Source organism: Macaca mulatta, chromosome 13 (assembly GCF_049350105.2).
Source record: "Macaca mulatta isolate MMU2019108-1 chromosome 13, T2T-MMU8v2.0, whole genome shotgun sequence".
NCBI lineage: Eukaryota > Metazoa > Chordata > Mammalia > Primates > Cercopithecidae > Macaca > Macaca mulatta.
The window spans coordinates 53,275,337-53,288,969 of record NC_133418.1 but is presented as its reverse complement, the minus strand read 5'-3'; the positions used below and the strand labels follow the sequence as shown (position 1 = coordinate 53,288,969).

Sequence of the window (13,633 nt, the reverse complement as noted above, 5' to 3'; positions counted from 1 at the left end):
CGGTGTCAGTCTGAACCCCTTGAATTGTCTGTTGAACGCCCCATCATTTCTGTTCCTGATGCTTACTGGAAAAGTCAGACATGGGTAGCCCTTCCTGTGCTCCCCAGAGCACTGCAGAACAAAGCTTCATTAAATGCTTTCTCTTCTTCTCTGGGTCTTTCCACACTCTTTCTGTGGGTCAGTGTCTTCATGGAAGATATGTCTGCAGACCTACTGGGCTTAGTGGGGGAACCCCTCGCTCTGACCTGTCAGTCCCCACGGAGAGGGCCGAAGCTCTGTCCAAACTCCTTGTTTTGTGGATCATTCAGAGAGAAATGCACTTGCCAGCCCAGTAAAGGACCAGTGGCTGCGGCAGCTGCCTGTTTCTCCCAGCCTACGGCTCTTCTATGGAAATGACCTCCCTGCTCACAGCTGTAGAACCTGCCCTAGGAGGGGGGTCTCCTTGTGCATCTCCCTCGCCACTTTTCTTTCAAGCCTCACCTGTCCCACCTCACTGGGGACAGGCACTCGCCCCTTCATGCCCACCGCTCCAGAGGAAGGGCTTCTGCCGTGCATCGTTTGGGGCACTGTGGGTGAGCTCTCAGCTATCAAAGTGTTAGATCTTCTTGTCCACCTCAAAGCCATTCTGCATGCCCTCAGCCGGCCCTCCCAGCCACACAGAGCTTCCTTGGGACAGCTTGCCTCAGACAGACCTCTTCAAGGCCTTGGAGGGTGAAGTGGATTTTGTTTTAATGGAAGTAAAATTAACATATCATAAAATTCACCATTTTAACCATTTCAAAGTATATAATTTATGTGGTTTTAGGTTGCAATGTTGTACCATCAACATCATGATCTAATTCCAGAACATTTTTGTCACCTCAAGAAGAAGCCCCATACAGTTTAATCAATCACGCCCCATTTCCATCTTCCCTTTCCCTTTTCTTAGCCCCTGGAAACAACTAATCTGCTTTCTGTCTCTATGAATTTGCTTATTCTGGACATTTCTTATAGATGGAATCCTATAATTTCTGGAGGTAGATATAGTTCAAAAGAGAAATGAAATACTTTCTAGGAAGATGGTTCATTTCTAAAATTAGAAGGCTGGATGTGGTGGCTCACACTTGTAATCCCAGCACTTTAGGAGGCCAAGGTGGGAGGATCCCTTGAGGCCAGGAGTTCGAGACCTGCCTGGGCAATATAGTGAGGCCCCCATCTACACACACACACACACACACACACACACACACACACACACACCAGCTGGATCTAGTGGTGTGTGCCTGTGGTCCCAGCTACTCAAGAGGCTGAGGTAAGAGGATAGCTTGATCCCAGGAGTTTGAGGCTGCAGTGAGCTATGATCTCACCATTGCACTCCAGCCTGGGTAACAGAGAGACATGCTGTCTCTAAAAAAAAAAAAAAGCTAGAATCAGAAAATTTATAATTAAAAAATTTAGGCTGGGCGTGGTGGTTCACCCCTGCAATCCCTTTGGGAGGCCAAGGTGGGTGGATCATGAGGTCAGGAGATTGAGACCATCCTGGCTAACACAGTGAAACCCCGTCTCTACTAAAAATACAAAAAATTAGCCGGGCGTGGTGGCGGGCGCCTGTAGTCCCAGCTACTCGGGAGGCTGAGGCAGGAGAATGGCATGAACCCAGGAGGCGGAGATTGCAGTGAGCCCAGATCGTGCCACTGCACTCCAGCCTGGGCAACAGTGCCAGACTCCGTCTCAAAAAACAAAATTATTTAAAAAGTCAGAAATAACAATAACAAACTCAATAAGGAGAGTCGACCTGGGTACTTTCTTTTGAAAACATGTTTCTGAGGTCCCAGAGCTGACAGGGGGAAGTTGTGTGACTGGCACTGGGGATTCATTGCAGACTGGTGGGTTCGCGGGGAATCTGTTGGTTTTGTAAGATTTCCCTTGGCGACCGAGCTGAAGCACAGGTCTCAGAAGCTGAGTCTAACTCAGTGGAAGGTGCAGGGCGGGATGTGTCTCCCCACTCTTCCTTTTGTGTCTTATAGGGGTGAAGAAGAGAACCAAAGTCATCAAGAACAGTGTGAACCCTGTATGGAATGAGGTATGTGAGTTTTTCTCCTTCCTTTTCTCTCTCTCTGCTGTAGTTGTGTCTGCAGGGACAAGTTAGGGGGCTTGTGGAGGAAGTGCCTTCTCAGCAGCGTCCTTGAGGTGGGGAGGGGCTGGTGGTCCAGCCTGCCAGCGAAATCCTTCTGGCTCTAGGAACCTGGGAGGAGGGTTGGTGGCCTGGCCTACTAGGTAAATGGAGAGGAGCTAGACATTTTTTGTTTCTGTTTTCCCCCAGCTCTGGCCAGCCAAGTAAAGGGTGCTCAGGGACTCTCTTGCCTGCCTGTTTCTCTCACACAGGCTGTTCGTTTTGCTTGCTCAAAGCTCACCTTTTCCCTACAGCCCTCCCTGATGAGGCAGGTCCTCCTCTGGCTCCTGCTGGCCCCTGTCTCCTCAACCAGCTCCCTGCATACATGGCTCCCGGGTGGTCCTTTGGAAGCCCTGCTGCCTTGCATGGATGGGGTCAGATGCACAGGGGAGCCTTTGCTCTGAGGAGAGTCATGGGGGCCTAGCCAATATGGCACTAACTCGTGCTGCCCACCAGGGCCTGGCTTCTGGACAAGCCCAATAATCTTGGTCCTTGAGGATGCCTCAGGGTCACCTGGCTTTTTCCCAGCCACACTCCTGGTTTGGCTTCCTGGGGATGGGTTGAAACTGAGTTGGGAGAGGGGCCTGTGAGAGCCCTCTCTCCTTCTCTCTTCTGCTGTCTTCAGCTCTTACTGTTACCTCTGAAGTTCTGGAGCTGTGGTCTCCATCTGTCCATCCATCCATCCATTCATCCATCCATCCAGCCAGCCAGCCAGCCATCCATCCATCGGTCCATCTGCCTATCCACTAAAATCATTCATGAATGCCTACTCAGTGCCCTGGGGGCATGAAGGTGAAGCAGACACAGTCTCTTCTCCTGGAAGCCCATAGGTTAAGACACCTTTTCTCTTTTTCTTCCAGGGCTTTGAATGGGACCTCAAGGGCATCCCCTTGGACCAGGGCTCTGAGCTTCATGTGGTGGTCAAAGACCATGAGACGATGGGGAGGAACAGGTAAGGTGGCCAGAGTGGGGTGCTCCATGGCTTGAAGGTGCAGGTAGGATTGTGGAGGATGCAGACTGCAGAATCCAGGCCCCAGGGAGCTGGGGTTTCAATTCACATTTACCAAGCACCTCCTCCCGTGGGACTGGCCCAGTGATAGATGCTGGGAGAATCTGGCTGTGGCTTCAGGAACTCAGCCATGGGTACGGCTGAGTTGCCAGGCTACAGGGGAGGGAAGATGGGCTGGAATCAGGTGTCCACGCATTTGCACAGACAGTGTGTGCCCTAGGGAGCAGGAAGACTCGCTGCCTGCTACTCCAGCCCAGAGGATCCCTGAGGTGGGTGGGCTCTCTCTCCTGGCCCAGCCCAGGCCAGTGAGGGCAGAGGCCCCCTCCAGGAGGCAGGCAGGCAGGCAAAGTGAAGCTGCAGCCAGCAGGGAGCTTTCCAGGAAGGCTTCATGGAAGGGGCAGGACTAGAGGTAAGATTCGTGGTTTAGAAATCAGAACAGTAATAATGGGTAGCCCGGCCTGGGCGCCTCCCTGTGTCAGGGTTTCTGCTGAGTTTTTCATGTACCTAGTGGGTGGGTTTCCTGGTGGGGGGAATAGCAGGAGCAAACTTGTGGTGGCAAAAGCCGGCTCCCCCTAGGCAGGCGATGAATCCCTTCTCTTGCCATTGAGCTCCTGGGCCTTGTAAACGGAGGCAGTGGGGTGGACAGGTTCAACCCAACCTGCAGATGGGTGGGCCTTGGACTAGGGCTGTGGGTGGACTGGGAGACACAGCACATGAAATTGCACGTGATGAGCCTCGAGCCTCAGGGTGTGAGTCCAGTTGTCCCTGCTGGGCATGAGAGGAGGCATCTGCATTAGATGCCAGCAGGAGTGGGTTCATGCTTCAAGTGTCATTTACAGAGCTCTAGGCCCGAGCGTCAGGGATGGGCTTGCTGTTTTGTGACCTGCTCACAGGGCAGCCTTTGTTTGGGAACTAGGTCAGCGGCATCTGAGGCCTGGAAGCCTGGCTGTGTTGCCCCGGGGTGGGGCAGGAGGGGTTGGGGAGGAGGAGAATTCAGGAACCTAGGGAAGGGCAATCAGGGTCTCCAGCTGCAAAACACCTGGAAAATTTGAAATGTTAAAAACTCGGAAAAAAACCCCAATTGCCACCTTCTCTCTGTGGCTGCTGGCCATGGGTGCACAGTGTGGGGAGGGTGGGGCGCTTTCACTGGGCCCCCAAAAGTGCGGCTGCAAGGTATGGGGCCCAGGCCTGTGGGCCAGGGCATCTTGAGCCCATCTCTTCCAGCTGTTGACCTCAGCCATCTCCACCTGCATGGGGGACAGGGATTGGAATCAGTTCGGCTACCGTCCCAACACAGACACTTGTGGAAGGCAAGGCAGCCGCTAACAGGCATGAATGGTGGACCTGCAGACCAGGGAGGGAGTAGCCCTGGACAGTGGGCAGTCCTCGAAGGCTTCCTGGAGGAGGGTCACTCAGACTGACTTGAAGGCAGGGGTAGGCTTTGAAAAGGCAAGAAAGGGAGGGTATTCCAGTGTGTGGATGTGGCGGGCAGCCAGGCTCAGGCCTTACAGGTGCAGCCCTGTGAGAAGTGGGCGGTGGGGAAGAATTGAGACGGGGGTCTCCAATGCCAGGCTGAGGAGAATAGCAGCAAAGTCACACAACTGCCACACAGCTGAGTGTCTGGCCTCGTGCTGTCTTATATACAAGACCTTTACCCATCAGTTAGATACGACTATTGTAACTGTCACCTTTATAGATGGGGAAACTGAGCCTCTGAGAGATTGGGCAACTTCCTTGAAGGCTAGTGATGGCAGAGCTGTGATTGGAGGGCAGGTTTTTGGGACATGCTCATAATCACTGAGCCCCATGTGCCTCTCAGAGGCTCCTGGAAGCCCCAGGGTGGTGTTGGTCCCTTCGGGAGAGTTCAGTTCCCCTGACAATGCTGGCGTTGACAGAGTTTAGAGGGGCAAAGGCAGGACAGTCTGGTTACTGCAGGCCATGTAGTGGAAGCACATGTTTCATTTTCACGATCTTATCCAGCATTTTTAGTCTCTGTGGGGAGATTCCCCCCCCCCTTTTTTTTTGAGACAGAGTCTTGCTCTGTCGCCTAGGCTGGAGTGCAGTGGCACAATCTCTGCTCATTGCAACCTCCGCCTCCCAGGTTCAAGTGATTCTCCTGCCTCAGCCTCCCTGTAGCTGGGATTACAGGTGCCCACCACCACACCTGGCTAATTTTTGTGTTTTTAGTAGAGACAGGGTTCCACCATGTTGGTCAGGGTAGTCTTGAACTCCTGACCTCAGGTGATCCACCTGCCTCAACCTCTCAAAGTGCTGAGATTACAGGTGTGAGCCACCGTGCCCGGCTAGAGATTTCCTTTAAAAATTTTTTTAAAATTATTATGGGTAGATAATAGTTGTATGTATCTATGGGGTACACGTGGTGTTTTGACACAGGCATAATGTATAACGATCAAGTCTGAGTAATTGGAGTATCCATCACCACAAACATTTATCATTTCTCGTGTTGGCAACATTCCAGTTCTACTCTTTTAGTTGTTTAAAAATATACAATAGATTATTGTTGACTGTAGTCACCCTATTGTGCTAGGGAAATACTAGATCTCATTCATTCTATCTAACTGTGTTTTTGTATCCGTTAACCACCTTGCTTCACCCCCCTCTCCCTGCTACCCTTCCCAGCCTCTAGATTCTACTCTATCTCTGGAAGTTCAATTTTTAAAAAATCAGCTGTCTGTAGGGAGATTTCTAAGACCACAAAGGCAACATGAGAGCTGTGAACATATTTTTGATCAATTCAAGGACCAGTATAGCCCTCAGAGTGACAGTAGGTGAGGGTCACACGCAGGCTGTTCTGGCTCTGTGGAGCAGAGGTCACATGGGGAACGGGAAGCTTTGAACCTTGGGGTCCTCCCACTGGCCCCTGTGGGTGCCCTCTAGTTCCTGGGGGCAGCTAGCTCCCTAAAAAGAAGTGCCCCACATGAGCAGTTCACTGCAGGGCCGTGTGCCAGAAATCAGGTCCTCAAAGATCAGTTTGCAGGGCAGCCAATTCACCAGCATCACCAATTTACCAGAAACACCTTTCTTACAGCATTTAAGTATAATTTTTGATTTTTCCAAACATTTATCTCAGTTTCAGATTTCTAGCAATTAAAACTGCCTTAAACTAGATTGAAATGTGCACATACCTTCATAAATACTTGAGGACTCTCAGAATATGCCCAAGCAACACTGTCATGGGAGGAAATGATAGAATTTTGACTTCATGGCTAGACACGGTGGCTCACACCTGTAATCCCAGCACTTTGGGAGGCCAAAGGCGGCAGATTACATGAGGTCAGGAGTTCGAGACCAGCCTGGCCAACATGGTGAAACCCTATCACTACTCAAAATACAAAAATTAGCCGGGCATGGTGATGGGCACCTGTAATCCCAGCTACTCGGGAGGCTGAGACAGGAGAATCGCTTGAACCGGGGAAGCAGAGGTTGTAGTGAGCTGAGATCACTGGCTTTGTGCCAAGAAAACATGGGATGTGTGGCCTCCTCAGCTGTTTGCAGGCAGGGGCAGTGCCTCAGGGGAGGCAGCAAAGGTACCTGCAAGGTAATTCTGTCACCCCCACCCCATGACCAGACAGCGAAGTACTTCCACCCTGCACATGGATGTGAGAAAACAACCAAAGACAAGCGGCAATACAAATTCTAAAAGTGTAAAAGGAAAACCATACCAGGGAGTGACAAGACAGTTTAAATTTTGAAAGAAAAGGAAAAACCTTCAGGGAACCCAGTTCTATGAGCATTTTATTTATTTATTTATTTATTTTTGAGATGAAGTCTTGCTCTGTCACCCAGGCTGGAGTGCAGTGGTGTGATCTTGGCTCACTGCAACCTCCGCCTCCTGGGTTCAAGTGATTCTCCCATCTCAGCCTCCCAGAGTGCTGGGATGACAGGTGTGAGCCACTGCTCCCAGCCCTTTAATGAGCATTTTAGATTGAAGATCTCCTCACTGCCCTCCAGTCCTGCCCATTGGGTCAGGAAGCAAAGAGGGACTCAAGGTTTAGGCAGCTGTGCCTTGCAACTGTCCTCGGGCCTCTCCAGTTGGTGGGTTCCAGTGAGGGTCCCCGGAGTCATCATGCAGCGACCCCTTTTGTTTGTGGGAGTCCTGGGCGTGTCTTCTGTGAGCTCATCTGCTGTCCTCCCTCGACCTCTTCCAACTGAGGGGATCACAGCCCTCTGCGTCCATTAACCCTCTCAGTCCCCCTCCACCTTGCCTCCCCTCCCTGTTCCCCACCTCCACCCTCTGGCTCTCTCTGTTTCTAGATTTCCCCTCAAGCCTCCCTCATTCTTTACAGCCTCTCACTTGCACCTCTGTCTCTGCGTCTCCTGCTCTGCTTCTTTTCCTTCCTGTACCCCTCCTTTTATTCTTTCTCTCCTCCTTCTCTTGCCCTTCCTCGATCCTCACCATCCTCACTGCCACTGTCCTCTCTTTCCTATGGCTTCTGGGGCGTTTGGCATTTCTGGGTTTTTCCTGATGATCACTGGCAGTTTAGGGGTGACCTCGTTAAACCAGACTGGTCTGCTGGCCCAGAGTGGGATCTGGGGAATCCTTTCGTGCCTCGGGAAGGAAATCTCCATCTGGGAACTGTCTCTGGGCTGCTCAGCATCCCACTAACCCATGAGAGGGGCAGCCCTAAGCCCGAGGACCCCCGAGCCAACTTCAGGGATGGATCTTTATCTGGCTAAAATCAGGTTTCCAATGCATATAAAAGGAAGCTCCACTCCTTAGGATGGAAGACACTCGGGCAAACCTAGCGGGCGGGTCCTGTTCCAGGCTGCACTGGACAAGTTCCTGTTTACTCGGGGCTTCTCAGAGAGAAGCTGAAGGGGAGATGATCCAGGTCCCTGACCAGGTGTTTTGGTCCCCGGGATGTTCAGCCCAGAGGTTCCCAATTCAGGCCACACAATAGAATCACCTGGGCAGCTTTTACATACACCCATGCCTGGGCCCAGGCCGAGGTTCTGATTTAATTGGTTTGGGGCAGGGTCTGTGCAGCATCACCCACTCTCCAGGTGCTGGTGTTTTCATTGTGCAGCCTGAGATGAGAGCCACTGATCTGGACTCTAGACCAGCGCTGCCCACTAGAACTTTCTGAGATGATTGAAATGTCTCTGTGTTGACTAGTGTGACTGAGAAATTGAATCTTAAACTGTATTTAATTTTAATGGCTTAGATTTAATTAACTACATGTGGCTAGTGGCTGCTGTGTTGGACAGAGCAGCTTTAGATTTTTAGAACAGTGTTTCTACCCCGGCTGTATCTAGAAATGACCTGGGAGCTTAAAAAAAAAATAAGTGTCTGAGCTCTGCACTAAACTGATTAAACAAAAACCTCTGGAGTGGGCTGCAGGAGTCAGCACTTTTGGAAACCACCGGGGATGGCAGAGGGGGCAGTGTGCACACAGGGTAGAAAACTCATTGTGTTAGAGAGACGCTGGCATTTTTTGGTTGTTGTTGAGTAGACAGAGTCTTGCTCTGTCGCCCAGGATGGAATGCAGCGGCATGATTTCAGCTCACTGCAACCTCCGCCTCCCAGGTTCTAGCGATTCTCCTGTCTCAGCCACCCAAGTAGCTGGGATTACAGGTGCCCGCCATCTCGCCTGGGTAATTTTTGTATTTTTAGTGGAGATGGGGTTTCACCATGTTGGTCAGTCTGCTCTTGAACTCCTGACCTCAGGTGATCCACCTGCCTTGGCCTCCCAAACTGCTAGGATTACAGGTGTGAGCCACTGTGCTTGGTCTGATGCTGGCACTTCTGAAAGGAATTGCTCTCGATTTTTCCATGGATTCGCTAAGAAATAGATAGAAATGGTCATTCTTGTAATTGTTTATGTATGTGATTATTGGCAAAATAATCACCATCAAGTAATAATGGCTGAAACTGCATATGGTAAAATTGTTAAAGAACTGAAAAACAGGCGGAAGAATCCTGTTGGTAACTGCAAACACTGACCTGGGAAATTGGACTTAGTAGAAATAATTCCACAAAAGAAAACTCAAAATGGCAGGGAGCAATATTTGATAAAACTTGATGTCAACCAAAAAATAATTTAAAAATCTGTGAGCCAAATCTCTGTTGGGAAATTTAAACAGGGATTAATTGTCCTCAATGAAAAGAATTTTGGCAAAGTGAAAATAAAGATGGTAAAAGAGAAAAAGAAAGCACTTTAATCACTCTGTATGCAAAATGTATCAACACATTAAACTGGTTATATTTAATTTGTTCTGGAAAAATGCCTTCTCAGTGAAAATTGATTACTGTAGGTGTTTTTTATATTTAAATGTTTGGTAAATTTAACATGGAAGCAAAAACCTCCATGGGGTCAAAACATCCACCTGGCAAAGCACCAGGGTCAAAATGATGCTCACTTTGCCTGCAGTGACTCACTAACCCCAGGCCTAACTGGACTCCAAGACAGGGGGCCCAGATGCAACAAGGAAACATACAAAACACCCTGTTAAATGAGGAGGTCTCAAATACCGCAGGTGACACCTTATATTAAGGCATTAATCATCGTTTCTCTGAGATACAGGCTTCAGTGGGCTCCCTGTGCTTTTCCTGGTCACTCTACCCTCCAGCCTGACCATGCCCCCAGCCTCCCTGCTTTAATCAAGAGGTATAGCAGGAGGTCTAGTCAGGAGGCACACGACTGCCTTTAAAGAAGCTCTCTTTTAGGTGTTCACAGTGGCATCTTCTTTGGAATAGTGTGATCTACTCTGTACCTTTTAGGGACCGGGTGACTCTGTAAAGTGGGCACTGTGGGGCCTCTCACCTGCACTCAGATGCCTTCCTGCCTTCACCCTCCCCCATGGTCTGAGCGTCAGTCTTGGTGCCTGCAACTGGAGACGAACCAGGAGACAACCTGAGAACTTTCCTGAGCTCCAATGCTCCTTCTCCTCCTTCCTCCTTCAGCTGCTCCTCCTCCAATCCCCACACTGAGCTGGATGATCTGGTCCAGCGGAATAAGCGTGGACTTTGAGAAGAGCCAGGGTCTAGTTGCAACACTCTGTGGCCTTGGGCAGGTCACTACACGCCCTGAGCCTTGCTTTCTTCCGTTCTTAGGGAGTATCAAATCAAGGGACCTGCCACCATGGGGGGCTCCCTAAATGTTAGTTCTGCATTGCTGCCTTGCCCTTGTCCCCCTGTGCTTCCTTCTGCTGCCCCCAATGCTCCAAGTCCCACTGACTCAGCCCTTTCCCACGAAAGGCTGCTCTCAGCCAGCTATGGGTTGAAAAAGCACCAAATCATATGAATGCATAGGTGGCAGCCTATGGCTTCATGTTTCACTCTGTTTCAGGAACTGGGGGATGCTGCTTTATAGCTCAGACTCTGCTTAGAAAGAAGGGAAGTGTTCATGGTTGGTGTCCAGCCACTGCAACAGATTATGAGAAGATATTTTAGGAAGGGTGTGTCTTCCTGACCTAGGGCGAACTCTGAGCCTGGCCTTGGTGCCATCGGGCCAGAGGTGAGGGCAGTCTGATGCCTCCTATGACAATGAGCTTCATTTGTTGAGGGAATGTGGAGGTTTCCAGGAAGGGGCTGAACATGCTTTTAGTTCTTTAGGGTAGCCATGCGTGGGAGATGACAGAGGCACCCAGGGAGGGGGCCTGGCCAGTCGGGGCCTGTCACCCACACCTGGAGTGTGCTGATGGGATTGAGGGACTCTGTACTGGGAGGAGCAGGCATTCTAATTCTCAGGCTGCCCATCGGAGCATGCAGGGCAGGGGTGGTGGAATGAGAATGAGGGTCAGGGGCTTTGCTCAGGGACCCCACTGTCAGCAGAGTCCTATCCTGTCTTTGACCTGGACCTCTCTGAAACTGTTTCCTCATTAGGACAATGGCAAAAGCAGTTCCTATGTTGCAAGGTTGCTGTAAAATTTAAATAATATAATGCATGTGTGTCAAATGCCTGCTCAGTTCTTGGAATACGGAAGGTGCAATAGATGGGGGCTGTTGGGAGCAGAATCCATACAGATGCAGGATCCATACATAAACGCCACAAACATGTGAACACTATGTGTGTGGCCCGTTTGGACACCCGGCAGTACCTGAGTGTGCACTAACATTGCATAATATGTGCACGTGCATTTTTTTTTTTAATTTAAAACAACCAAAAAATTCCACAAAAATATTTTAAAAATCTAAGTAATTTTTATAAGTATAAAAGTGCGTTTCATTCTTAAAAAGTTCTAAAAGAAAAAGTACAAGTTCTCCCACCTTCTACCCATGCATTTCTTCTCTTTTCTCCAGAGATACCCATGGTTAACGATTTGGTGCATATCTTTCTTTCTTTTTTTGAGAGAGTTTTGCTCTCGTTGCCCAGGTTGGAGTGCAATGGCATGATTTCAGCTCACTGCAACCTCCGCCTCCCGGGTTCAAGTGATTCTCCTGCCTCAGCTTCCAGAGTAGCTGGGATTACAGGTGCCCGCCACCATGCCCAGCTGATTTTTGTATTTGTAGTAGAGACAGGGTTTCACCATGTTGGCCAGGCTGGTCTTGAACTCCTGACCTCCGGTGATCCGCCTGCCTCAGCCTCCCAAAGTGTTGGGATTACAGGCGTGAGCCACCATACCCAGCCTGGTGCATATCTTTCTGGACTTTTCCTAAGTGATCTACAGACATCTGTTTATATACATGCATGCTTGTTTACTTATACAAAAATGGAATTATGCTATATGTATTGGTCTGCACTTTGCTTTTTATTACTTCATCATTGATTCTTTCCCAGGTCAGTCCGTCACATTTTTAAATGGTTATGTGGTATTCCGTGGTATGTGTGCACCGTAATTTACCCCACTGTACTCTCATTGACTGATATTTAGTTTCTTTCCAATGTCTTGCTCTCGAATGCTTATCCAGTGAACATCTTTATCCAAATATTTTTATGTTCTTATGCTATTTTTTTCTTTAGGATAGGTCGTTGGAAGTGGGATTACTAGATCAAAGGGTATGAGCAAATAACATTTTTGTAGATTCTGCCAAATTGCTTTTCAAAAATGTTGTCTCAATTAATGTTCAGCAACAATGCAATAAAGTGCCTGCCAATTTATGTTTGCTAGTATGAGGGACCAAAAAAAGTATCTGTAATTTGTGTTTCCTTGGCCATTTGTAAAGCTGAGCGTCTTTTCTGTGCTGATTGCCCCTTTCTATTTCTTATTTTGTGATTGCCAATCATTGTATTTTGGGTTGCTTGTCTTTTTCTTTTTAATTCATAATAATTACATATATTTGTAGTATTATTAGGAATACTAACCCTCACTCGGTTCTATCTGTATAAAACTTTTTTCTCTCTGCTTGTCACCTGTCAGTTGCACATTCACATGGCAATAGGCATTTACCCGGAGGTGCATGTGTACACACAGGCCTTTATTTGTTTGTTTTGAATTTTTAAGTTCAGGGTACAGGTGCAGGTTTGTTATATAGGCAAACTTGTGCATGGGAGTTTGTTGTACAGATTATTTTATCACCCAGGTATTAAGCCCAGTACCCATTAGTTATTTTTCCTGATCTTCTCCCTCCTCCCACCCTCCACCCTCTGAAGGGTCCCAGTGTGTGTCCTCCTCTGTATGCCTACCGTGTTCTCATCATTTAGCTCCCACTTATAAGTGAGAACATTTGGTATTTGGTTTTCTGTTCCTGGGTTAGTTTGCTAAGGATAATGGCCTCTAGCTCTATCCATGTTCCTGCAAAGGACATAATCTCATTCTTTTTTATGACTGCATAGTATTCCAGGGTGTATATGTACCACATTTTCTTTATCCAGTCTATCATCGATGGGCATTTAGGTTGATTCTCTGTTTTTACTATTGTGAGTAGTGCTGCAGTGAATATGCATAGCACATAGACCTTTATAAAGGCAGAGCTTTTTGCTCTGTGTTAGAAGTTGGGAAAAGGCATGGGCTTGGCCTCTGGTTTTAGCAAGCTGGTTTGCCAGCCCCTGGTTCTGGCATGCTTGGGAGGCTGTTTTGGGCAGGAGTATTTGCTCTTCACTGCCCCATTGTTTTCAGCGGGCCTGTAAACATTGACCATATCCTTATTTTCAAGGATTTTTATGACTATATTTTGCCCTGGATTCTATCCAGGACATCCCTGAGTTTCAGAATCATTTTTCTTTTGTTTTTCTCTAGACTGAAGTGGAAAACTATTTAGAGTTACCCTTGGGCAGGCCCTGGGGAATCAAATAATGGCAGGGAGGCTGCCAGAGGCCAGGGGACTCAGGGGCTGTGGAATGTCCTGCTGTCCCCCGTTTCCTGCCCCTCACTGCCCGGCACGCATAGCGGAGAGCTGGAGGGGCTCAGAGGACAGGTGCTTCCTCTGCTGTACGGCGTGTGTCTCCTTCCAGGACAGGGCTCTCTCACTTTCCTGTCACCCGGCTCATTGACGCTAACCAGGGGAAGATGCAGCTGAGTCAGTGATGAGTTAGTTGTAATATTTACATGGTTTTAATTGGCGTGTCCTT

The 13,633-nt window shown here is 48.9% G+C and overlaps 1 protein-coding gene across 27 annotated transcripts in view; it reads left to right on the top strand.

The window, feature by feature from the left end:
• Nucleotides 1-13,633, top strand: part of DYSF (dysferlin) — a 232,292-nt gene that overhangs the window by 25,737 nt on the left and 192,922 nt on the right. For all 27 annotated transcript variants that reach the window (XM_028832409.2, XM_028832404.2, XM_028832406.2 and 24 more), the window contains exons 2-3: nucleotides 2,007-2,062; nucleotides 3,013-3,104. In XM_028832409.2, the coding sequence (XP_028688242.2) occupies nucleotides 2,007-2,062; nucleotides 3,013-3,104 (148 nt within the window). The remainder of the gene's footprint in view (nucleotides 1-2,006; nucleotides 2,063-3,012; nucleotides 3,105-13,633) is intronic.